This window comes from Apiospora hydei (genome assembly GCF_038363865.1).
Source record: "Apiospora hydei strain CBS 114990 chromosome Unknown utg000005l_segment0_segment0, whole genome shotgun sequence".
Classification (NCBI taxonomy): Eukaryota; Fungi; Ascomycota; class Sordariomycetes; order Amphisphaeriales; family Apiosporaceae; genus Apiospora; species Apiospora hydei.
This window is the reverse complement of record NW_027117364.1, coordinates 684,206-707,869: the sequence shown is the minus strand read 5'-3', so window position 1 is coordinate 707,869 and position 23,664 is coordinate 684,206. Positions and strand designations below refer to the sequence as shown.

Below are 23,664 nucleotides of genomic sequence, written 5' to 3'. Positions count from 1 at the left end.
AGGTGAGGATAGGCAGTTGATTTTTATTAGTTACCAGGCACCAGTCTCGTTTCTTTCTCTCACTCTCTCTAAGTTGGTGCTTATTGGGAGGCAATGATGCTAAAGTCCGACCAAGCAGCACACGCAAACAATGGCATAAGGCTTCCCTGGGCCGCGCGCATCGAATCAGGAATCGTCACTCGCGGTCACAGAGTGTGTAGCTCTGACTTGTAGGTTGCCCGACCGGTGCCGCTAGAGAGACCCTGGCGGAGACCCTGGCAACCTGACCCGTGCTAGGCGTTATCGTGTTGTGGCTAGTGGGGTATGGTGATGTCCGCCTGCTGATCTCGCGACCTGCTGGATGAGAGGTCTCTTATCGTGGGTAGGCCGATGTTCCAAAAATATAGGTGGTTGGAGGTGTGTATATGGGGGATAATTACGTAGGTATATCGAGGGAGTCGGATGGAATACGAAGATCATCCAACAATTTGGGATTTTAGCTGCCGATTGCAGATATTTCCTCCTCAAAGTTCAGCCGGACCTTGGTGGACGGTACCATCAAAGCATCAACACTGGGATACACCGCCACAACGGTCAGCCCCACCAAGAGCGGGCACCAGCCACACTAAACACCACGAGAACGCGTTTGGTTGGAAGCAAGGGTACGGGTGGTATCTACATGAGGCGAGCGATCCAAGGTGTTGGACGCTCGGTTGGATAATACAGTCTCTTCTTTCTTCAAGCGGGCATATCATGACAACGATTGAGCATGGACCGCTTGCCACGAAAACCGACCGCTGCCTCAGCTGCCAACTCGGGTGAAAATCATGAGTCAAGCGAGCTGCTGCTGTCAGACCAAGAGAAGCGTGTCCTGGAGCTCTATGACCAGCTGCAACAACTGCAACTCGAGATAGCGCTGATCAATGCACATAACAGTCATGTCCCGGGTGAGTGGCCGTTTGTCATGACTGACCATGTTGGACAGCTGTTGTTGACACTCCACTTTAGGTCAACAAGAACCGCAGTCTATGGAAGCCGCGCAGGAGGATCTGCTTGAAACGAGGGCGAGATACGTCCTGCGCAACGATGTCGCAGAGAGCGTGTTGTCCGTGAAGCCCGTCTTGCAAGCAGTCCACGCGGGAAGCAGGGCATCTCCTATCGAACGGTAGGTACCCATGGATGACATATGCTCTGACTAAGCTCTGTTTACACTTAACTAACGGGTTCGTATTAGTGACCTGCTCCCCGTCGTGCAGGAAAGAGACGCAGCTTCCACGATCCTGGCCCAGCAATCTACCGAGCTCCGCACCACTCTGGACGACCTCACCGAGACGGAAGCCAAGGTGCTTCGCCTGAGCCGAGAGAACGCGGATCTCGCGTCGCAGGTGCTGGAGCTGGCCGCGCAGGAGAAGCGCCAGCGCGACGAGGCGCTCATCTCGGATCCGGCGCACCGCGAGGAGATTGCCCGGCTCGAGGCGGAGGTCCGGGCCAGTCACCGGCGCTGGCGGGTCATGAAGGGCACGGCGAGTGCCATCGTGGCTGGGAGCGGAGTCGACTGGGCGCAGGACGAGGGTCTGAGGGAAATGGTATTGGACGAGGATGAGGATGGAGTCTAGGAGAGACGACAGGACGCGGTCCAGTTGGGTAAGGTCCTTTTCACTGCTTCTGTTATGAAACCCCTACTATACTTGGGATATCAGCCTGCACACAGACTCTTGTGTTGTCAAACAAATCGTAACCCAATGAAGCCCACAGCGATTTGATATTTTCTCTACATGGAGTGCTTCATGGTATGTAAACTTAAGAGGATGAATATCCAAGTTCCCATCAAGTATTCAAATGGCCAGGCATGCCTACATGGTTCATGTAGTCTACTGCACCCAGCCGGGAGCGGCCCTGCAAACGAACTCGCGATTCGGACGTTGTTGGACTTTTACTCTCACTCGGGTCAGTCGATCCACCAGGTGCATCCATCCCCAAAATTACCCGGGAATAGAGAATAGATTTTCAGCGCTTGCGAAAGTAACGCCGCCGTGTTTGGACAAGCATGCAGCGGTCGAGACTTTGCGGGTATCGCAGAGAGCTCGTGGAGTGCATATGTAAGTAAGTAGGGTCCTTTTAGATGGCGGGGGATAGTGGATTTGGGCGAGATCTGGGTTTAAAAAAGAAGGGGGACGCGGAACGGGCATATGCATGCGCAATTCGCGATCACCACAGGCTGGCCGCGTGCGCTGGCATGCTGGCTGGACTGGTCTGCCTGGGCTCTCAGGAAAATAAAAAAGCTGGGCGGCGGGCCAATCTGGGAGCAGCTGTACCTGAATGGAAGAGGATTAGCGTGGTTGCAGTGAAGGTCGCATTGGTTTGTCCGGGGTCCATGTCGTCTACTCGTTTCAAGTCCATTTGATTGTTTGGTTTGGTTTGGGAGAAGAAAGGGAAACCCCCGTCTCTATGTATCGTCTCTTTTCGAGGTGAGTGTCGGTCGTTCGGTCGGTTGTCCGCTGATCAACAAAGCACATCAGCGCCCTCGGGCCCAAGCTGGCGATGATGGAATTATTGACAATACTGGAGCAGGATGGCTTCAGCTACGGCATGTGGGAATGGATTGCATAGGACATCCACGTGATGTCAAAGTTACAATGGTGTGAAATCAGCCGCCCGTCACTTTCCTTCCAAGGCAGACAGGCAGGCAGGCAGACCTGGGCGCGTGGATGGTTTGCTTATTGTTCCTATTCCTGTCTGGTCTCCGAGCTGTCTCCAGGTGATTGATTTGTTCTTATTATGGGCGATTATGCTTTGCCGAGTGGACTGGCCTTTCCGGCCTGGGCTTGGAGTAGGCGTCGCGGTGGAGGACCGTCGGAATATCGACAGTGCGGATTGGTGCGACGCACGCCTGGAAGCCCGCGAGGAAACCTGGCATGGCCTGTACAGTGTACTCCTTTGGAGACCGGGTACATTGTTCTCAGCACTGATTTTGCCTCTGCATTGGGGCTAGCGAGACATCCAATGCTTGCCATTGTCCGTTGCTTTGGACGTTGGTTGCTAGCGTTGGGATGCGTTCAAGGCAATAAGACATGACATCGCGTCGTTGCCCCTTGTTCCGCATAAAGCAGCATCGGGATCAGTCTGGGCTGGGCTAATAGGTGACTTCGGTCTGGTTGGAGTGTAGTCGGATTAGCCATTCTCCCATTAGCACCACGAGCAAGATAGTAGACTTGGGTGGTTGGCAACTCCCGAGAAGACGGGGTGCGCGGTACCCACTCATGATAGGTAGCTGAGGTTATCTTGGACTGGCATGACAGGTTCACTATCAATCTTGGAGGACAAGCCTCGCGTCAATATGTCTATGTATCGATCGTTGCAGTTGCCATCAGTAGCTCTCCTGCTACCCGAAAGCAACGGCTGACTTTCAATAAATCGAGTATGGTCGCACGTATTTTGAATATGTGCGACCCGTTGACCGGGCAGGCAGGTGAACCAATATCAAGGAACGCAATTCCCTCCGTCTATGGGAAGGAGGCTCACTGCAGAGGTTTGGTGCCACGAGGTTACGCACTGGAAAGAAACCAATCTCGTGTCCTATGAGAAGAACCAGATCAGGTATCTGCGCCGCTGGTCGTTGCAACATACTTGGCTATGCAGTGTTGACCAAAGGGACTATGCGCCTTGAGCTCTCGCCTCTGAAGTGATGATATCCATATGTTGGACATTGGTTACATAGTGCTGCAAGCTACCTACAGTGAGGAATATCGGTGGTTCGGGAAATACCTAGAAGGACATGTTCATGGTGATAAATGATGGTAGGTGTCAGTCGAAATCAAAATCAGTCAATAAGCAATACTGATAGGCATGAGAGTATTGCTCCAGCCCAGCATGCAGACATGCCCAGTGAGCACGGGATTGGGATTGAGACGGAGCGCTGATAGGTTGACTAATAAAAGACTAGTGAGAGGGGCCTATGGCATGTTGGAGAGGGAGTGTTGTGTCAGCTTGGTTTGGGAGGAGGGAAGGGAAGGGAAAGGGGAGGCAGGAAGAAAGGAGGAGAGGCAGTGTGCAGAGGGCAGATGCCGTTGGTTGGCCACGCAAAGGCGACTCCAAGAAAACTGTGTCGTCCGTGTCCAAGGAGCAGCAAGGAAAGGCAAGAAGAGAGGGAAAAGTGCGCAGGTAGCAAATTGGGGGGCCGTCGAAACTCCCAGCGAAATGGTGTGTCACGGAAATCAGCTGCTGCGCGACAAAAAGCACCAGCTTCCCAAAAGCATCGCACCCACTTTGTTCGTCATGGAACAGTAGATAGGCCAATGTACCACGCACGCTAACAAGGGACCGCGAGGTACATGGCCTGCTACCGGGCGGCGAGGTTCGCTCAGCCGTAGGTGTGTGACAAACCGATGGCCCTGGGAGGGTGCAGGTAAAGGCGTAGGCAAAGTCAGTGGGTGCAGGGCGCGCGCTGATTGAAGGAAACGTGGGCATGGGAGGGTTTATGCTCAATAATGGATGGGGGTAGGCGACGGAGAGTGATGTGTGTCAATTGAACGAGACGGCCGGATGGCTTGGAAGGGCCCTCGCCAACGACGCCAGATGAGACCAGCAGCACCCATGGCTCGCGCTCCAAGTACACAGTACTGTAGCTGGACCCGTGCTGGACACGCTACAAGGCCGCGCAGTTGCAGTACATCGCTTGCAGGTGAGTGACATGAGCAGGGAGGCAGGCAGAAGCAGCCAATTTTTTGATTGATTGATAAACATGCCCCAACTGGTCCGACAAGGCAAGCGTCTGGCGTCTGCATCACTCTCACTCATGCCCCTACTGCTATGCCACTTTTGATTTTGTTTTAATGCATGCAACCACTGGTAATCAAAATGTGTGATTTGGGTGATCCTGCCAAGTGCGGTGCAAATGTTTGGTGGCGATTGTGATCAAGACAAAAGAGAAGAAAGAAAAGAAAAAGGCAGGCTCTACAACTGAACCAGACAGGCACAGAGAGAGACCTCAAAACCTTGTCCAAACAAACGGGAATTGGTAGGTAGCCTGCTTGCCTGTCGGCCTGTCGGCCTGGATTGGATTGGATAAATTCAATGAGTGGTTAGGTGGTACTTAACGCAATCCGCACACACGTGCATAAAGCAGCGCGAGTATGGATTGACGCTTTCGCTTTCTCGCCTCTGCAGTGGACAGGCAGGAGGAGGCAGGCTAGCACAAGTTCAGCCAGACACGAGACACGACAATCAGGAACATGGAAGGAAAGAAGGAAAAAAACAAGAGCGAGGAACCCACCCGGATCTTTGCAAGTGTGCAAGTGTGCAAGTGTGCAAGTGCACAGGCGTGCCAGGCTCCGTTCCCAGAATTATGCCCAGTCTCAGTGAACCAGAACTGCCGTCTCCCTAAGCAACGACTAGGAACGAGGCAGGGCAGGGCAGGAGGGCAGGCAGGCAGGCAGGCAGGGAGTGGTGCGGGTTACAGTCGTGTGAGTGAGGTGAGTGCAGGGAAGGCCAATGAACGGCGCGGGTGCAGCGAGACGAGAGCGAGCGAGCGACAAGCGACAGGGCGGGCGAGTCGATGGGTGAGTGATAGTGCGTGTACGTGAGTGCGCGAGTGTGAGTGCCGGTGTGGATGTACATACTGTCCTGTACAGTAGGCCTGGCTGCCTGGTCTGGTAGCAGCAGCAGCGAAGGTAGTGTAGTAGTGTGTTATTGTGTGTGATGTCTGTCTGGGTCCATGTCTGTCTGGGCTGGGTTCCTGTTGGACTCCCCCTCAGTAGCCGGGCCCCCTCCCTCTTTTTCCCCTCCTGCGCCTGCGCACACACCATTCACTCACACCAGACACTTTGCAGTCAAGTCCAAGTTCAAGCCTGGCTGGTCTGGTCCCTCTGGTCCCTCCCCCCTTCTGCCCGCGCAATCACCCAGCCAGACCCAGCCCATAGTAAAAAGGCTGTCTACCACTTTCCCCCCATACAAATTCCCCCTTCTTCTCTCACCCATTTCCTCTCATACAAAATCTCCCACCCAAAATCGTGTCTTCACCTACAACCGCTTGCCAACACACTCAAGGCGAGCATACCAACCAGTGAGTACTTCCCCTTCTATGGCACTTCCCTCCCAAACACAAGTCACTCGCGACCATCCACCCTATTCCCAAGTCAATCGTTCGCAAATCTGCTCTGGCTCTGTCACAATCGCCATTGGCCGGGTTTTTCGACTTCTGGTCGCTGTGCATCCGTCACCAAACGCGCGAGCTGCTTTCTCTCGACCCGTCCAAGCTTTGCCATCGCATTTCCCTCAACCGTTTGGTTTGGTTTGGCCCGGGACTCTCGAGCCAACAGCCAGCGCACGCATCACCACATCACCACCTTCGTGTCTAAGTGCGATCAATTCGCTAACAACGGTTTCGCATCACAGCTTCAACAACAACCACACACACATTTGTCGCCTAGCACAAACACTTCAAGGTATGTAGCATACCCTACACGATCCGATTCCAAGCTTCAATTCCCAATTGCCGCGCGTTGGGATGCGCAATTGCATTTGCGACCCAGGTGCACCATCACCTACGCCTGCGCTCATGCCACGCGTTGTCGCCTACTCTGCCCCGCGACGCGTCTTACTGGCGCTGTCGCTCTTCGATCTGCCCATCTCCATGCACTACGCGAACCCTCAATTCAACACGTCCAGCACACCTCTGGCATACACGTGAAGAACGGTCAAACTAACATTATGCAAAGATGCCTAAGGAAGCTACTACCAAGCGCGGTAAGACCGGCAAGGTCGAGAAGAGAAAGGGCAAGAAGGGTAAGTCGAAACCTTCCCCCATACTGCACTGCACATTCACCAGATTAAGACCGACCCTTACGGTGCGGTCTTTTTCTCTGTCGACAATTGCCTCGGCGAGCCCCCAACAGACCAGCCACGCTCCATGACTGTATCCGAAAACACCTTGCTAACTTACTCTCCATCAGACCCCAACGCACCCAAGCGTGGTCTCTCTGCATACATGTTCTTTGCCAATGAGCAGCGCGAGAACGTCCGTGAGGAGAACCCTGGTATCTCTTTCGGTAAGCACCCCCTGCTGCAGATCGCCCCGATCCCCCGTTGACTAACCACCTCCCTCCCCCACAGGCCAGGTTGGCAAGATCCTTGGTGAGCGCTGGAAGGCTCTGAACGATAAGCAGCGTGGTCCCTACGAGGCCAAGGCTGCTACCGACAAGAAGCGATACGAAGACGAGAAGCAAGCTTACCAAGTAGGTCTCTCGACATGATGAATAATCACTCCAAAGACGTTCGTCTGATAGAGATTAGGCCGGCGATGATGACGACGAGGAGTAAACTGCTTCATGTCACTGCTTTTTCTCGTTTTCACGCTTCCGTCCACGAGAGCCTAACCTCATGAGAGATGACTTCACGCTTGGTCGTCTTCTGCTGGGAAATCTTGGGCACAATGTGGATGGCCCAGGTTTTTTCTATTTTCTGACTGTAATATGGATCTCGGAACGGTGTTGTCGCACAGGAACAGGCCGTCGCGCCTTAGGTTTTGCTTTGCTTTTCAGTCAATAATGATTTGAGTTTGACCACTCTTGATGATAAGTTTTAAGGGCGATGAAGTTGTCGTGAACGTTCTCAGATACCATAGCCATCGGAAACAATTGTACACTATTCCCATCATGAACCGTGGGCATTGCCCCGCACCTTGCCATATCATTTGATTGATCGTCAGTGACATTAGAAATGCTTGGGTATTCAGGTACGCATGAGTTGGTAGCATGCTTCGTACTTTGAAAGAAATGCAGTTCCCATCTTGAAGTAGATGTCCCACGATATTGGATAAGTCTGCTTCTTACTACAAGTCGAGTACCGATCGGGTTGATGTTGATTCTATCTATTTGATCCCCATAACTTGGGTGCTCAGCTTGACGACCTAACATAAGGGGTCCGTGTAACGAGATTCTGCATCCCATCCATCTAGCTCATCGCCATGGTCCACTCCTAGGGCTGACTCCTTCCAGCTGCAGCGGTGGTGTGGTATGGTGGTGGGCAGTGTGAAGGAGCCACGACCTGATTGGCCCCTGGATGGCCAGGTGTGTTCGAAAGGGGAGGCTTTACGTTACAGAAAGCCTCGTTGATGGTTGCCTAAACCCCCAGGATCCGAGGATCTGACAGCTTGAGCCTCAATTGCTTTTGGCAGCCTCTTACCGGCCAGCAGGTCGACCTGGGGTGACTCCGCCCCGATCTCTGATCTTCCAGCTACTGCGGTCGCTTCCTCGTCCTGGAAGATCTCGGGTCCGTTCTGAGGGACGACATCCCGTAGATTGCGGCGACAAAACTCCAGACACCCCGGCTTCTTTCGGTCGTGCGATCGGGACAATGCTGACGGGCATGGCAATTTCCCTCGCATCTCGGTATGTGGACACGAATAGATTTCCAGCCTGGTCAAGCTTGATGGAAGACTCGAAACCACATATTGGGTTGCGGATGATGCTGCAGCACGTCTGGTCCTTTCAAGCACTGTCAGCATGCACACAGAACACAGCTACTACGGTTACAGCAGCATCCTGTGCAGAAGTCGGGGTGCCAGACCGCCGATGGGTCCGGTATCCGGAATGTACCATGCCATGTACTTCTTCTGACGAGCTTCGATATTGAACCTTGGCTTTCCGAGGTAGCTCCCGCTCAAGTTGCTTATCTCCAGCTGCAGCATACCGAACCCATACGGCACGAAATCCTCGCTCAGCACCACCTCAAGCATCCAGCCACCGATCGATCGAGGAAAGGAGCCCCTTCCGAAAACAATGCGGTTTGTTGTTTGCTTCGACTGCCGAGGCATTTGTTTTCCTCGTTGTCAATGAGTCAGGCATTCATTCAGTCAATTGGCATATATGCTTGCTGTTGCTCTGTTGTTGAAATTCAGGGAGTGCCATGTCAACAATCGGAGACACGTAGCACCAGCTATGGCAAGCCTCCAGGCCAAAGCTGGCTCTGGGTGGCAGAGGGGTCTTGATGTCGCTCTGATGTGAGTCGCCGCGGTGATATTGCGATATGCCACAGAGTCGGCCGGGACTGGTCCAAATCCCCCCTCTCCGCAGGCGGCTTATGCAGGTTGCTCGCGTCGGAGTAGCGAACCACCCTACACATGACACGGCTTGCAACCGACTCGACCAATCCGCATTGCATCGTACTTTACGAGAGTGGGCGTGGGAATTCGTGGCAGTCGCTGACTGAACATGCTCGACATGCTGTTAAACTCTGCTGCCCACGCCTCTCCGCCTCCGGCAGCAATTCGAAGTCAATGGCATACAGATACAGGCCCGGGTGCGCTCGACGTTAGCCTTCGTCCAAGTCGATTGGTAGCGATTGCCAATGTTGTTATGCCGCCTGCCATCATCAGGCCCAGGTGCCTCGGGTATTCCAGCCCAAAGTGTCAGTTTTGGGGTATCATCAACTTTGTGTCTTTCATTTTCTCTGTTTTCTTCCCGCCATTAAAAGCTGATGCAATGCATTCATCCACGCCTTCGCCCAGCACAACCAAGCACCTGGTGCTTCTCGTACGATAGATAGACTTCTTCCCGTCGGCACCCGGAACCCAGCAGCGTTGGGTACCATTGGTTGCATGGTTGCTCATCCTGGGAACACCCTATCGTCTTCCCCCTCGTCTATCTCACATCCAAGACAGAGCGGTCATTCCCATGCACTTTTGCGCGCGTATCACTGAAGCCGGCCTTCCAATTTCCCCACACGGCCACTTGGCCGGCCTACTGCGGAGCAGGGAGAGAGCCTGCCGCTGCTGCTTACCTACCTTGCCATTGCCCAAATTGAAGCTTCTTTTTTATTTATTTCTTGACTCGCATTCTCCCGTGCGTATAGGTCTCAGGCTGTGATCCCCCTCTTTCCTTTGTTTTCCCTACCGGCTTCTGATTTCTTGTTTGCGGCATACGCAAACACCTCCCCCGATTTGTTCGGTCCAAGACATAGATAATGAATACGACCACCGTTGAACATCACCATGGGACCCTTTTAAGCACATCCCACGCCTCCGAAGCCCTGCCGGAACACCCAACGCTGATGACCTGACGACCATGGATATGATTACGAGAGACGTCGGGTCCTCTTTGCTCAATGGATGCTGCCACGAAGCCGAACGGGCCCGGCTCGTGGGGCTATCCCTCGACGGGCTGTGCCTCACCCTGCCAGAGAAGTTCCATGCGCATCTGAAGGGCCTGATCCAACAAATCCAATTGTGCAGCCAGATGCTGCTCACGATAGCAGATCTGTCCCAGCTTCACATTACACGCGTCCCAGTAGTCACCGACTACCTCAACGTCATACTTCCATGTTTCTCCAGGAGCCTAAGGGACATCACGGAATACGTAAACAACCGCTCGCTCGATAAGGAGCACCGATGGCGGAAGATGTACCATGCCATGGGCGAAGAGCTCCCCGGCACGCCGCTACCGGCCCGATTCGCCCTGTACTATGCGTTCCTGGATATGTTGAAGCACCTCCTAACCAAGTACGATCCTACTCTTGGCTTGCATTCGATGTGCCCCCTTGCTCACTTGGAGATAGGTCACCCGAGTTCGATTTGAACGGGCTCGAGGTTCTCCGCTTACGCATCTTCCAACTTCGCGAAGCCAGAGGCATACGTGAGTGCCCATGCTGCTGCCGAACGGACTGCCTGGCTGACTAACTGACCTCTGGGCCTAGCACCTCCGAGTCCCATCCACCAGGACCAAATCGTTCGCCAACAGAAAGCAATGGCATTCTGGGAACAAGAGACGGTAGGTGCACATACACCCCGGCTGGTGGGTTAGTGCTAAGTTATATACCAGAACACGCATTGGGCCGAGGACATCTTCACTCGGCCACTCCCTTCTCGCACGGAGTTCAAGAGGAACAATCGGTAAGCTCTGCCGCAGTCCACCCGCAAGGTATACCAGACGAGCTCACACCCCGCAGCTTCTTCTCTCGAGCATACGGCCCATTCCGCCGCTTGGGTGCTATCGACATGCTGTCCGACGTCAAGACCCTCGCCAAAAGGTATGCCGAAAACCTTGGCCCATTTCCTCCTCCCTGTCCTGCATACTACATACCCTCTACACCGTGCACGCCGGTTGACATTTGATCTCAGAACGTTCGACGACGATACCGTCTCCGTCACTTTCTTCCTCCAGGGCTTGGAAGAGATACCCACCCTCATGGTTCGGCAAATCCACAGTGGCGAGCCTTGGGCTGCCATCAAAGGTGCCCACGAGCTGTGCATCAAGCGCGACTTCGACTCGAGACTGACGTTCACCCGATGGAGCGTCACCGAGCGGCGGATCAAGCCATGGGCACAACTCACCTTCATCACGTGGGAAGGTAAGCATCCATCTGCGAAACCCATAAAACCAGAGTTCTGACTTCGTCACAGAAATGGTGCTCTTCTATTGTACGTTTGTCTGCCTCAAGGTGCGCAGCCCGATGTTCATCAACATCCGCGAGGAGGAGTACGAGATTCGCAAAGAGGCCAAGCTCTTTCAAGCGTAAGTCGACATTGAGTCTGTCTTGTTGCATGTGCGCACCATGTTAACATTACACATTAGGCAAATCTTCGACGATGGATTCTACCACTGCCTCAAGGTGTACGAAGACATACTGACCAAGCGGCGGCGTCTCCATGCCTCTGTCTGGGAGGGAGACCTGAAGGGCTGTCCCATCTGGACTGCGTTCCGTAAGTACATGTGAATCCCATGAACTCGATCACTACCACAAAGATCCTGACGAAACGACTAGTTCCCGAAAAGAAGGGACCTCTACGGAGCTGGCTGTTACGAAAGACGTCTCATGTCGTTGCGATCCGAGATGTCAGCCCGTATGTCTTCTGCAATAACTATCGAGCCAATACCACGGACCCGCGCCAGAGTAAATTCCACGCACTCGAGCTGGAGTTTACACACACTACAGGTAGGTCAACCGATGATGGGGGCGTCAGGGGTAGTGGACCATGTTGACACTCTCTTTCGAAAGGGGCCAAACGATTCAAGGAATTGTTCGAGGAACAGGCACCACCACCTTCGGCCACATCATCCGATCACGACACTAAATCGTCCGGCGAATCTTGATCACGCGCCTTGATATGCGGGGTCCCTTTTTCTTCCTCCACAGAAGTTGAGGATCATCTGGACCTTTCGCACCTTTTGCACCTATTGCCATTGGCTTCGTCTTTCTCGCCTCTCACTTACTACCTGCTTGCTTGGTACCAATGCACGCTCAACTCAACAACGCAACACCACCAACCCCGCTTGATTTTACCTAGACAGCGCTTTTCTTTTGACGAGACTACGAACTCACGATCCTAACGAACCCTCATGGTATAAAACACACGAATTTGTATGACACACTGTACGAAGTTACGTTTATTTCACGACGAGGCAGACTGCATGATACCCCAGGAAAAAGCATTCTGATTATGCATTGGCATTCTGGCGACGGGCTGTATTACCAAAACAGGATGCGGAACGTTGACAGGAACTGCATAATAGATGTGAAGCATGGATGGCCTTTTATTCCCTTAACTTATGATCATTGAGGATTTGACGTAGTAAACTATTTTTTTCCAACCACCCCTTTTGTTAACTTTCGTGGAAAGAAACCCGATGCATTTTAGGTTCTGGCCTCACTTGGTAGCATACAGGAAACTTCCATTAGTATAACTCATCTAGCAATCGGTAAACTTCATCGGAGACATGTTGCTTGCGAAATATATTTCTTTCTCACGATCCTCAATTCAACTCCCCGACACACCCCATGTAAGAACACACTAAACAGAGCCCATCTATACAACATTATAACGCAACCGAGACATATCAACCAAACTTCCTCCTCGTACTTGAGAAAATCGACTATGGAGCACCACGATACTACTGCCCACACAGTCGACGAACTGCGCGACACTGCACTATCGACTCGAATGCAGCCTACAATTGAGTCACCAGACCGAACCGTCTCTGTTTTTATCTGCCACTGGGATTCCGATGCCGAGAACTACGCCGAGATCGACTCGGGCATTCATGCCCTTCGAAAGACCTTTGAACACCAATACGGTTTCTCCACCGAAGTCCACGAGCTCGAGCAGGCGAAGTCCGGCTCCAAGAACCAACTTACCCTCATGTCGCGATTCCTGCCGCTCCTCTACGACACGTCTCCTGACCCCATGATGCCCTGCCGGTGCCTAGACGGCATGCATAGATACCTGCACAAGCCCGAAGAGGTCAACTTGTTCATTTTTATCTATCTCGGGTTCGCCGAGACGGCGAGCGACGGATCGTGCCTCTTACGCCCAGTTGGCCAGCCCGACCAGGATCCCGCGAGTCTGCCCTCGGTAAAATACTCCAGCATCTCGCGCGCCACCATAGATATGGGCGAATCCCAGGTCCTCGCCCTCCTGGACTGCCCCTACGACGGCCCATCCACCTCCGCAATGAGCGCCAACAAGGGAACTCATCGCCGTCGGCTCCGGCCTGTGGACGCCCGAGTTCGAGTTCACCACGCACCTGGTCCACCACATCCGACGCGCCGCGCGGGACCGGCGGGTACTGAACACGCCGCTCCTCTTCTCCCGACTGGCCAGCACGCTCTCCTCGCCTCCCGTTAGGACGACTAGTGCTGCTGTTGGCGGCGGCACCAAGTACGAGCCGATTTCCTTGGCGCCGATCGATGCGCGGAGATGGTCCCAGCGAGACCCGAAGCTCGAGAGGCGGTGGCAGGCTATGGACGCGGATGGGCCGGGAGTTGGTGCAGAAGTCTCCGTCTCTCCGTGTCTCGCGGCGGCCAGTCCGCAGACGCTTTCGCTCGGCGTCAGGGGAACAGGGAAGGGGAACCCCCTCGCGTCAGACCGTATTCGCAGACTGGTGAGGACGTGGATGAAACCCGTGTTATCACTCTCCGGGCAAGCGTCTGGTACTGTCTTCCGGAAAGCTCGTTGGTGACCCTGATCCGGGTGGAGAAGACGGAGGAAAGCGAGGAAGAGGCCATCGCTCCGCTTCCGAGGATACCGAGAAGGAAGAAGAAGAAGGAGCGGGTTTGTCCTCAGCAGTCGGATGAGGAGGAGGACAAGAAGGAATTCCCGGATCCGCAGAAGCCGAAGATCCGCCTGGACGAGAACTCCAAGTCGGGCCTTCGCAGTCTACTGCAGGGTCTCGGGCGGAACGAGTAGGAATCATGATCGCGAGCACATAGCATATAAAGAGACTCAATAACAGTTAAGTAATGAGCCTAATGCGCATGGTGTCTTCATGCACCCTTGACGTCGTCATATCCTCGCCAGTTATCGACACGACCCTGTGATCGAACGCATCTACCAAACCAATCTTACGAAGTAGTACAGGACTGAGTATAAACTTCCGGGCTCTCCCTATTCCTGGATCAGACAAGCCCCGAAAACCCCTCTAGAGAGGTAGTCGCGATAATCGCGGGGCTGGAGCAGGGGCCGCAGATGTTGCCAGGGGCCCATGGGGCAGTCAGCTTAACCAGCAGCCCATTGCTTGCTCTTCCTATTCGGGGTCAAGCTCAGTTTGGACTCATCTTGGATGCCAATTGCCAAGTCCCCGTCTCTTATCCTTTTCTCCGTCACAAGATCTGAATTGCATTAGTCAATTGAGGAAGTGGGGAGGGGTAGGGGGTGTTGTGCAACAAACACAGACTGCAGCAGCCCTGCTGTGTTATCGGATTTATCGGAACTGCATTGGGGGCAATTAGTGACGACCGTGGGCATCCTACATTACTTCCAAATCTCTGATATACTTGGGGCTCATGGCATCCAACAACTGCCAATTTGACGAAAAAGCTATCTGCCGTTCACAACCAATGCCGAGGTGCCTGCCCATTTGCAGCCAAGGAGCGCCAAGAGCCCGTCTTATCGTGAAGTGGTGGGATTTGCCGTGATTGCAACAGCATGCAGCATGCAGCTCGCAGTTGCCCATGCAAGTAAGGGAGACGGGGGTGGATTTGGGCAATTGGTTTCCAGTTGGGGCGTTTCATTTCTCTCCAACCTCCCTAATCTTACTTTTCCCTTGCATACAGCTGAATTGAACCCACGACTCCGGTCAATTGCCACACGTCGGACGACTTCACGGCAGACTCGTCTTAACTTCAGGTGCCAAAAGCGGGCGGGGATGCCTTACTACGGTGGATTGCCGACAATCTTCTAGAAGGAAGGCCGAATGTTTCGTTTTCAGCTGCAAGGCACAGACAGCCCGTGAACCAATCATTCCCACGTGCCACCCGCGAGATCGAAATGGAGCAAGTCTCCTAGGCTGCTAGGGTAGTGTCGCCCGATTGACGAGTCAGCCAAATCGAACGCGGGTTCCACTAATTCTACCGCCCTGCAGGGTCACCCATCGCAGTGTTGATCACAATGAACACCCAACGCTCAAAGAGGGTTACAATCCGATGCGGCCCGTATCGAGAACTGACGATTCGGGTATGGGAGCACATCTTGGTCGACTAAATCGGACAGCCCTACCCTGCCGCCAAACCCCTGGGCTATCGCGGATGGAAAAATGGAGTACCTAGGACGCTTCTGGAGGGTCGTGATTTCTTTTTGCGCAATCTTACTTTACGGCACATACCATACTGTCTGTCGATGGAGACGACTGGGGATCGGTGTGCCGGCTCTTGCGGCAGCAGAATGAAGAAGCTTGGCCAATCCACATCAAATATTGCCTTTAAACCGCTGTTCCCGGCTTCGTGGGTTGCTCGCTGATCTCTTCGTATACTAGCACCCGAGTGCAGGCTATCAAGTAAAAATGTACGCCTCTACGCGGCTGTTGATCCTCAACGCCCTGTCTTTGGGCTGTGTCTCGGCCTCTCCTCTGCTAGGATCGCTCCTCAACCCACTCACGGGATCTCTGGAGACGGCCACCAGCGGCTTGATTGAGGCGACGATCGGTGAACTGAAAGGAACATTGGGCGACCAAGAATCCTTCGACTATGTGGTGGTAGGAGGTGGAACGGGCGGCAACACCATCGCTTACCGCCTGGCCGAAGCCGGCTTCTCCGTCGCCGTCATCGAGCGCGGCCTGTCTTACGAGGTCGGAAAGCCCATCGTCGGCGCTGCGCCCCTCGGAGACATTATCGGTGTCGGCAGCAACCCTCTCGACTCCATCCCCACCGTCGACTATGGCCTGGTCACGGAGCCGCAAGCTGGAGGCGACGGCCGGAAAATCCACTACACCCAGGGCAAATGTCTCGGTGGCTCGTCCGCGCTCAACTTCCTCATCTACCACAGGCCCGACAAGGGATCGATGAAGACCTGGGCCGATGCTGTAGGCGACCAAAGCTACGAGTTTGACGCTCTATTGCCCTACTTCGAGAAGAGTATCACCTTCACGCCCCCAAACAACAACATGCGCCCGGCCAATGCCACACCCGTCTACTACGAGTCCGACTTCACTGCGAAGCAAGAGAACGCGCCGCTGCAAGTCTCGTACGCCAATTGGTCGCCTTCTTGGTCGAGTTGGGCTGCCAAGGGGTTCGAGGCCCTTGGCATCAAGCTCACCGGCGCCTTCAACCAGGGTACTCTTTCGGGATACCACTACTCTCAACTTACCACCAAGCCAAAGGATCAAGTTCGCTCCACTTCTGCCGACTTCCTCTACCACGCCAAGGACAAGGGCACCAAGGGCAAGCTGACCGTCTACCTGGCCACCCGCGGCAAGAAGATCATCTTCGATGCTAACAAGAAGGCTACTGGAGTCGAGGTGGGCATGGACTTGCTGCCCTCCTACGTCATCAAGGCCAAGAAGGAGGTCATCGTGTCGGCCGGGGCTATCCACTCCCCGCAGCTGCTCATGCTGTCGGGTATCGGACCGGCTGAACACCTAACTCAGCATGGCATCAAGGTCATTGCCGACCGTCCTGGTGTCGGCCAGAACTTCACTGACCACGTCCTCTTCGGTCCCTCCTACCAGGTCAAGATCGATACACTGAACAAGGTCATCGGAGACCCGGTGGTCCTCGCAGCTGCTATTGCCGAGTACGCCTTGTCGCAAACGGGTCCTTTGACGTCCAACGTGGCCGAGTTCCTCGCGTGGGAGCGGCTACCTGAGTTCGTGTCGGCCAACATGTCTCAAGCCACACAAGATGCGCTAAACAGCATAGCGCCCGGTTGGCCACACATTGAGTACTTCTCCGCCGCCGGCTTCATTGGCCCCTTCAACATCCCGTGGATGGACCAGCCCAAGGACGGCAAGATGTACAGCTCCGTCCTCGGCGCCCTCGTCGCACCCTTCTCCCGCGGCAACGTGTCGCTGGCCAGCTCGAGCCCCAACGACGCGCCCAAGGTCAACCCCAACTGGATGACGCACAAGGCCGATCAGGAGCTCGCCGTGGCCATCTACCGGCGCATCCGCGGCCTCTACGAGACCGAGGCCATCAAGTCGGTCCGCGCCAACGCGGCCGAGTACTGGCCCGGCCTGGGCGAGGTGCAGACGGACGAGCAGATCCTCGCCCACGTGCACAAGACGCTCATGGCCGTCTACCACGCGTCGTGCACGAACCGCATGGGCCGCCGCGACGATCCCACCGCCGTCGTCGACAGCCGCGCCCGCGTCATTGGTGTTAGCGGCGTGCGCGTCGTCGACGCCAGCGCGTTTGCGCTGCTGCCGCCGGGGCACCCGCAGAGTGTGGTGTATGCCCTCGCCGAGAAGATTTCGGACGCCATCATCAGGGGGTTGGAGTAGTAATTTGCGTTCCTAAATGCGTTTTTTTTAATTGTTTAATCCTGTTTTACATCTTGTATTGCATCTTGTTGTTGTACAATAGAATTTGCGCCAATCGTTGGAATTCTTCCATTCGATCCGTTGTTAGTCTTGCAGAGACCCCTTTTCTTTGTTACACCTACTTATGTCTCGAATAGCATAACGAGCGAAAACAGAAGATCGCTTTGTTCGTTATCGCATGCCAATCAAACCCAATCTGTGCACCTATTTGACTAGTCACTGCGTTTCCCTTTTCCGTAATTCATCTATCCGTTACAGGAGCCAAGCTCTCTTTACCCTCGAAGCGGCGTTATTACCAACATCGAACTCGCCATGTCTCTCCTTGGACAGACACCACAGCAGATACAAGCTTACCAACAAGGAGTAATAGATGACAACTATAGATTTCTCCACTATCGGACCATCGGGGGCCGGCTGCCAACCCCGGGGCAAACTCCGAATGTGGCCCAGCTCTACCCAACGCCACGGGCCAGGACCGCCGACCTGCAACCACCCGTGTGGATAACCATTGCCCGGGGTGCTACCGGTGTTAATACTCAAATTATGGGAAGACCGAGGCCAAGCAACCCCAATGCTCAGGTTAGAGCAGCACGAGCCCAGGTACTAGCCTCGACAAGAGCCTATTTCGAGAGGGCCCCTCGCTACCTCTACCGTCGGGTGCTCGGTCGGGGAGGCCAGGGAACCGCCTTCAAGATGACGTACCGCAGCCCAGCCACTAATGACGAAGCCAATTTCGTCCTCAAGACTGCTGGTGCGAGCCAGGTGCATGAGGCAATCCGACATGAAGCCCGGATGATGGAGGTAGGATGATGACCTCTGTTCCCTTTTCTCTCTTTTTTTCCTTTTCATTTTATTTTTATTTTCGGTATCCCCTTCTTGATATTCTGGCACCGTCTCTCTACGCACTGATACTGATTCTGTTCCCGAGCAGAAAGTCAAGCGCTCCGCCCACTGCGTCCAGATCCTCCACTCGTCGGGGAAATTTCGAAGCTTCGACAACCCGAACCCCTGGGATTCGAGCGACGATCCGGACGAGGACAGCAGCGGCGACGAAGAGGATCCGAACTACCAGCCCCGGCCGCCGCGGCCGGCCATGAACCAGGGGCAAAGGATCTGGGCCCACAATCAGAGGCAGAACCGGGTCTCGCTCCACTGGAAGGCGCGAGGGCGGCGCGTGGCGCGGATCGTCAACGCCGCCGCCGCCGGGCGGCCGCGGCCCAATGAGGACCCCATCTACACCGACGCCATCGTCCAGCCCGAACGGCACGATTTCATCTTTATGGAGTACATGGAGCTCGGCACGCTGGAGCAGGTGCTGTACCGGTTCGCGGATAACAACAACAACAACGACCTGATGATCCCGAATGCAGTACTCTGGTCCTTCTGGCTCTGCAGTAAGTTCCCGTTGTTGCGAGTTTGGCGGCGCAAAAGCATATACATACAGTTTGAGCTGACCGAGGGCTTCTTTTTTTCCCTTCGTAATCTAGTGATCCGCGCGTGTATCGGCATGGCCTTCCCCCTCGCAAGTTCCATCCAGACAGGTTCCGACAGGCGGGAGAGAAGCGTCCCGGGATGGAGCAGTCTCGAAAGGCGATCGATCTCCGCGCGCCCTTCGATCCGGACATGCTGCTGCTCGAAGAGATGCCTCCTGCGTACAGGAGGGGGAAGAGAAAGCGAATGGTCCACTTCGACATCGACCCGAGTAACAGTAAGTGGTGTGACCGATCATCTTTTCTTTTTCCGTGGGGCAGGGGAGGAAACGGGGTAGTCGATTTCTTGTACTTGGTGCTCGCACCGGTGATGGCTAACCATGAAGCAGTGTTTCTGGGGCCAGCTTTACACCCGTATCAGAAAAATAACCCGGCATACAATAGCAATGCTGTTGTAAATAACCAGATCCCGCGTCCAATCGACATCCGGATGGAAGATGGTTTCCCAGTTCCCGACGATGCCCTGGAACATGATCAGATCCCCATACTCAAGGTGAGAATACATAACCACCAATACATAAATACTCATGCATGGAGATTCGTTTCTGACAACATACACATTTACCTAGCTTGGTGACTTTGGTTTAACACGATTCATAAAGCCGGGCAAAAGGAAGTAAGTGCTGGCCCCTATCTCTCTATGTCTAATGGCCATCAGCGATATTACATACCGAGAGTGAAGTATAGTCAGGCCAGTGATCTTATTGATGGACTAACGTACTGTCTATTCAGTCAATACTACCGCCAAGAGCGGGAGAACGGCAAATGGAGTTGGTACACGCCAGTAAGTCCAGTCAAACGACCCCCTAACCAGCCAGGAGTGTCCTGCCGCCTCCTGTTCAAACCACAAACAGCATTAACAGGAAGCCTGACGATAGGAGCAATTTTGTCCCGACTGGGACTTCGTGCCATTGACTCGAGACGGAACGGAGATCAGCCAGGAACTTGTGGCGGGCAACTTTGACTGGCACAGCAATGTCTGGCAAATGGGCCTTGTAAGTCCTACCATTTTCAACAAGATTGCTTTGCTCGAAGACAGTATGCAATACCGAGAGTGAAAGCCGATCTGAAGTAGTCTCCCATCCAAGATGAGAGGACGACACGATAGCTGACAATCTCCTCTCTCTCTAGAGCATGTGGCAGCTCATCACCCGCGCCGAAACGCCGTCCGTGCCGAGGCTGGACAACCTGCTCCTACCGGGGGCCCGATCATCGCCAACTCGTACGGCATCCTGCTCGACGACGACGGCGCGTTCGGCGCCGTGGACGTGGAGCTGCGGCGGACCGTCTGCCGGTGCTTGAAGCACGACCCCCGCGAGCGGCCCGGGCTGGAAGAGCTCCTGGACCAGGCGCTCAAGGCGACGGGCATGCGGTTGCGTGGTGATACCGAACAGCAGGTTCGGGACTGGGTGCAGACGTATATATATGATGCGTAGGTGGGTAGACAGGGGGCTGGGTGGGCGGTAGTGGGGGATGGGGATCCGACAGGGGTAGTGGTGAATCTATTTGATGGGTGGCTGCATACTTGGACTAAACACTCGCGGATCCCTGAGTTGAGGAGGAATAAGCTGTGATAAAGCGAACGACTATTGCTACCAAATTACAAGAATTTTGTGGTCATAAAGAGAGGACTGTAATTTTTGAATCAGTAGCTACCTACTACATGTACCTAAGAGGGCTCTGATTTCAATTGCTAGGTTTAATGTGTCAAGCTGTACCTTCCTTAGGAATCGAGGGGGAAGTGTGCCTTCCATCTGAAAGCAAACTGATTTCTGTTTGCACTCAATTCTTCACCTCCAAACCAAGCTTACCTTCTCATTTCTCATACTTCACGTAAACGAGAAACGTACCAAAGCACGCCAAATCTCGCCTTTGCTTATCTGCTAACCGTACTTTTTGCAACGCAGATGTAGCCTATGCAATTTAGTTCCTCTCAGTCCACCATCATCACAAATTGTTTCGAGGCAGCTTTGCTTAAGGCCCTGTTCTACCCTTGCTGCAATCAACCAAACAGTCAATCTTTTGCTCGAAAGAACGGGATGCCCTATCTACGGGTTGAGGCTCCGCCTCACATCCCGGACGATGAGACAATCGAGTCGCTGCTGGGCCAGAAGTACAGCGATCACAATAAGCGTGTGCGCAAGACCAAAACCTTCAAAGAGCTAAGTGAAGAGGAGCGAGCAAGAAAGAATTTGGTTCAGCTGGGTACATGGACAGAGCGTATCCAGGGAGATCCATATGGCTTCTGGTCCTCTTGGGCGGGCAACATTTCTCATCCCCGGGATGAGCGTATGGTAAGTGTGCATGCAGGAAAAGGCCGTTTTTGCTTTCCGTACTCATACTGACGGACGAGCCGCGCAGTACGACATCCTGGGACCTATCTTCGATGAGCTCAATGCTACTGCCTTCGCCGAAAACGACGACCTGACGCGCCTCGCATCTTTCCTCTCCAAAGTCACAACCACAGACGCCCTTGCCTTAGCTGAGGAATTTGCCGATGATCGGCAATATGCAATCGTCCGAGATACTCCAGAGGAGCTAGTCGTTGTCTTTTCTATCGACAAGAGAACCTGTCGACTCATGTGGGCAAAGGACATTGACAAGAACGATGACAAGTCCTACGCCAAAGCCAAAAGAGCGAAAGCATCCGCCGAGAGAACCAGACAGCTGTTCACGGAGCCTACCATGTCGGCCATGGAACAACAATACCTGATGGCGAGGCTCCGGATCGAAAAGAGATTAGAGCTTCCTAGAACCCCCCTCTTGCCGTTAAGCCGCGATCCTCAAAGCGACACTTCTACCAATTCTCAGGACCGACAAACGCTCAAGCTCCTGACCACCTTGCGCAACATGGCACGAGAGCACTTCTGGCTCCATATGAACGCGGCACAGCGGGAGGCCATGCGCGATATCGTGAAAAAGGGAGAGATAGATCCCGAGTTCGAGCCTGGCTTAGGTATCATCAAAACCAACTGGCAAAAGCGCTGGAACAACGGGATGCGGGACCCGGACTACTACCGAAACTACCTCGTAGATACCCTCGCCGCCGAATCCGTGTGGGAGATGGTGAACGAAGACATCGTCCTTGTCACCGACAAGAACCGGCAGCTCATATTCGTCCACTTCGAGAAGCTGGTGCAGACCCTGTACGGCGAGCCCACCGACAAGAAGCAGTCCGTCCACGTCGAGGACCGGCTGATCCGCGCCATCGACCTCTTCTCCTTCTTCGTGGGCATCCCGAAGCCCGAGTCCGTGCGCCACGTTGTCGACAGCTACATCCGCGACATACACCGCGAGCTCGAGCCTTCCCTGGCGACGGTGGACCGCCTGCCCAACGCCAAGATGTGTGTCGGCCACTACGGCTGCTGGGCGTTCAAGGGCGACCCTCACGGGAGGAAGATACGCCGGACCGCCGACACGCGCAATGCCCGCGCCACCGCGCGAAATGACGTGGCATATGACTTGCCGCTGCAGTTCTACAAGGCCGTGTTCGGAAAGGCTTCGGACGTCTTCCGGTTCCTCATGCAGAAGCTTGATCCGGAGTACTATGCGCATTGTGTCGAGATCTTTGAGCAGCTGCCCGATAATGACGTCAAGGTCCGGACTAGAGAAGAGGGAGAGGAGAAGGAGAAGGACTTCTGTAGTATGTTTGCGCTTGGCATTAATGGCCACACGCAGCGGCATATGGACCAGGGAGATATCAAGGGCGGATTGGCGGGACTGTTGACTGTTGGAAACTACTCTGGTAAGTATCCGCTTCTATACTAATCAGTGTATCGTGGGCTGCTAACACGACCATGCCCAGGCGGCAACCTCTGCCTCCCCCAACTCAACCTCAAACTCCCCTACCGATCCGGCTCCGTCGCCCTGATCCGCGGCAGCGGTCTGGAGCACCTCGTGACCGACTTTGCGGGCCCCCGGTTCTTCATCGTGGGCACCAACCACGAGACGGCGCGCAAGTACGCGCTGCGCAAGCTGGGTCGGCTGCCGCCCTTGCCTCCGCGGGGCAAATGGGACGAGCGCGACGCGACGGCGCGGGCGGCGTACCCGGGGGAGCACGAATGGCCTGAGGATGATGACGATTGGCAGCCGTGTGTCCATAGCGGGGCGGACGACGATGATCAGGATGAGATGGATTGGGATGATTTGGAGTTGCATGGGTACCGGGCGCTGCGGTCGGAGAGCAGTGGTTCGGCATCTACCCCTTGAACACCGCCAGCTGAAAATTTGCTGAAAGGGTGTCTGTCGGCGTGGATGTAGACCAAACTTACTGTTTCCGGAGTAAGTGTCGTCGTTTGGGGAATGCGGAGTGCAGTTGAAAACTGGTGTTTGCTGTATGGTGCTTTGTTGGCTTAATACTAGCATACGGTGGATAGTCAAGTGTCCTAGTAGGAGCAACGTTTAGACGATGGAGAAATAAGACCAGCGTAGTAGGATAATGTAGTAGTAAT

At 54.3% G+C, this 23,664-nt stretch overlaps 8 protein-coding genes across 8 annotated transcripts; 7 read left to right on the top strand and 1 right to left on the bottom strand.

Annotated features, from left to right (window-relative positions):
* Positions 1-748: 748 nt before the first annotated feature.
* PG997_005687 (centromere protein Cenp-H) lies at positions 749-1,595 on the top strand (the record flags this gene model as incomplete). Its single annotated transcript, XM_066810002.1, has 3 exons — positions 749-926; positions 988-1,144; positions 1,214-1,595. 3 exons carry the CDS (start codon positions 749-751, stop codon positions 1,593-1,595), a joined length of 717 nt encoding a protein of 238 aa, XP_066668925.1.
* Positions 1,596-6,695: 5,100 nt separating this feature from the next.
* On the top strand, positions 6,696-7,380 carry PG997_005686 (uncharacterized protein; the record flags this gene model as incomplete). Its single annotated transcript, XM_066810001.1, has 3 exons — positions 6,696-6,762; positions 6,930-7,025; positions 7,090-7,380. 3 exons carry the CDS (start codon positions 6,696-6,698, stop codon positions 7,227-7,229), a joined length of 303 nt encoding a protein of 100 aa, XP_066668924.1. The 3' UTR covers positions 7,230-7,380.
* A 776-nt stretch (positions 7,381-8,156) lies between these two features.
* On the bottom strand, positions 8,157-8,791 carry PG997_005685 (uncharacterized protein; the record flags this gene model as incomplete). Its single annotated transcript, XM_066810000.1, has 2 exons — positions 8,157-8,445; positions 8,511-8,791. 2 exons carry the CDS (start codon positions 8,789-8,791, stop codon positions 8,157-8,159), a joined length of 570 nt encoding a protein of 189 aa, XP_066668923.1.
* Positions 8,792-10,040: 1,249 nt separating this feature from the next.
* On the top strand, positions 10,041-12,065 carry PG997_005684 (uncharacterized protein; the record flags this gene model as incomplete). Its single annotated transcript, XM_066809999.1, has 10 exons — positions 10,041-10,474; positions 10,531-10,607; positions 10,669-10,742; positions 10,794-10,864; positions 10,921-11,001; positions 11,093-11,322; positions 11,375-11,486; positions 11,547-11,674; positions 11,737-11,907; positions 11,971-12,065. The coding sequence occupies 10 exons, from the start codon at positions 10,041-10,043 to the stop codon at positions 12,063-12,065; spliced, it is 1,473 nt and encodes a 490-aa protein (XP_066668922.1).
* Positions 12,066-12,847: 782 nt separating this feature from the next.
* Positions 12,848-13,597, top strand: PG997_005683 (uncharacterized protein; the record flags this gene model as incomplete). The annotated part of the gene is made up of 1 exon (XM_066809998.1): positions 12,848-13,597. One exon carries the CDS (start codon positions 12,848-12,850, stop codon positions 13,595-13,597), a length of 750 nt encoding a protein of 249 aa, XP_066668921.1.
* A 72-nt stretch (positions 13,598-13,669) lies between these two features.
* On the top strand, positions 13,670-14,158 carry PG997_005682 (uncharacterized protein; the record flags this gene model as incomplete). The annotated part of the gene is made up of 1 exon (XM_066809997.1): positions 13,670-14,158. One exon carries the CDS (start codon positions 13,670-13,672, stop codon positions 14,156-14,158), a length of 489 nt encoding a protein of 162 aa, XP_066668920.1.
* A 1,591-nt stretch (positions 14,159-15,749) lies between these two features.
* Positions 15,750-17,684, top strand: PG997_005681 (alcohol oxidase; the record flags this gene model as incomplete). Its single annotated transcript, XM_066809996.1, has 1 exon — positions 15,750-17,684. One exon carries the CDS (start codon positions 15,750-15,752, stop codon positions 17,682-17,684), a length of 1,935 nt encoding a protein of 644 aa, XP_066668919.1.
* A 351-nt stretch (positions 17,685-18,035) lies between these two features.
* On the top strand, positions 18,036-23,422 carry PG997_005680 (uncharacterized protein; the record flags this gene model as incomplete). The annotated part of the gene is made up of 11 exons (XM_066809995.1): positions 18,036-18,524; positions 18,655-19,117; positions 19,261-19,431; positions 19,543-19,706; positions 19,783-19,829; positions 19,946-19,997; positions 20,092-20,251; positions 20,345-20,645; positions 21,141-21,507; positions 21,575-22,958; positions 23,019-23,422. 11 exons carry the CDS (start codon positions 18,036-18,038, stop codon positions 23,420-23,422), a joined length of 4,002 nt encoding a protein of 1,333 aa, XP_066668918.1.
* Between the last annotated feature and the right edge of the window lie 242 nt (positions 23,423-23,664).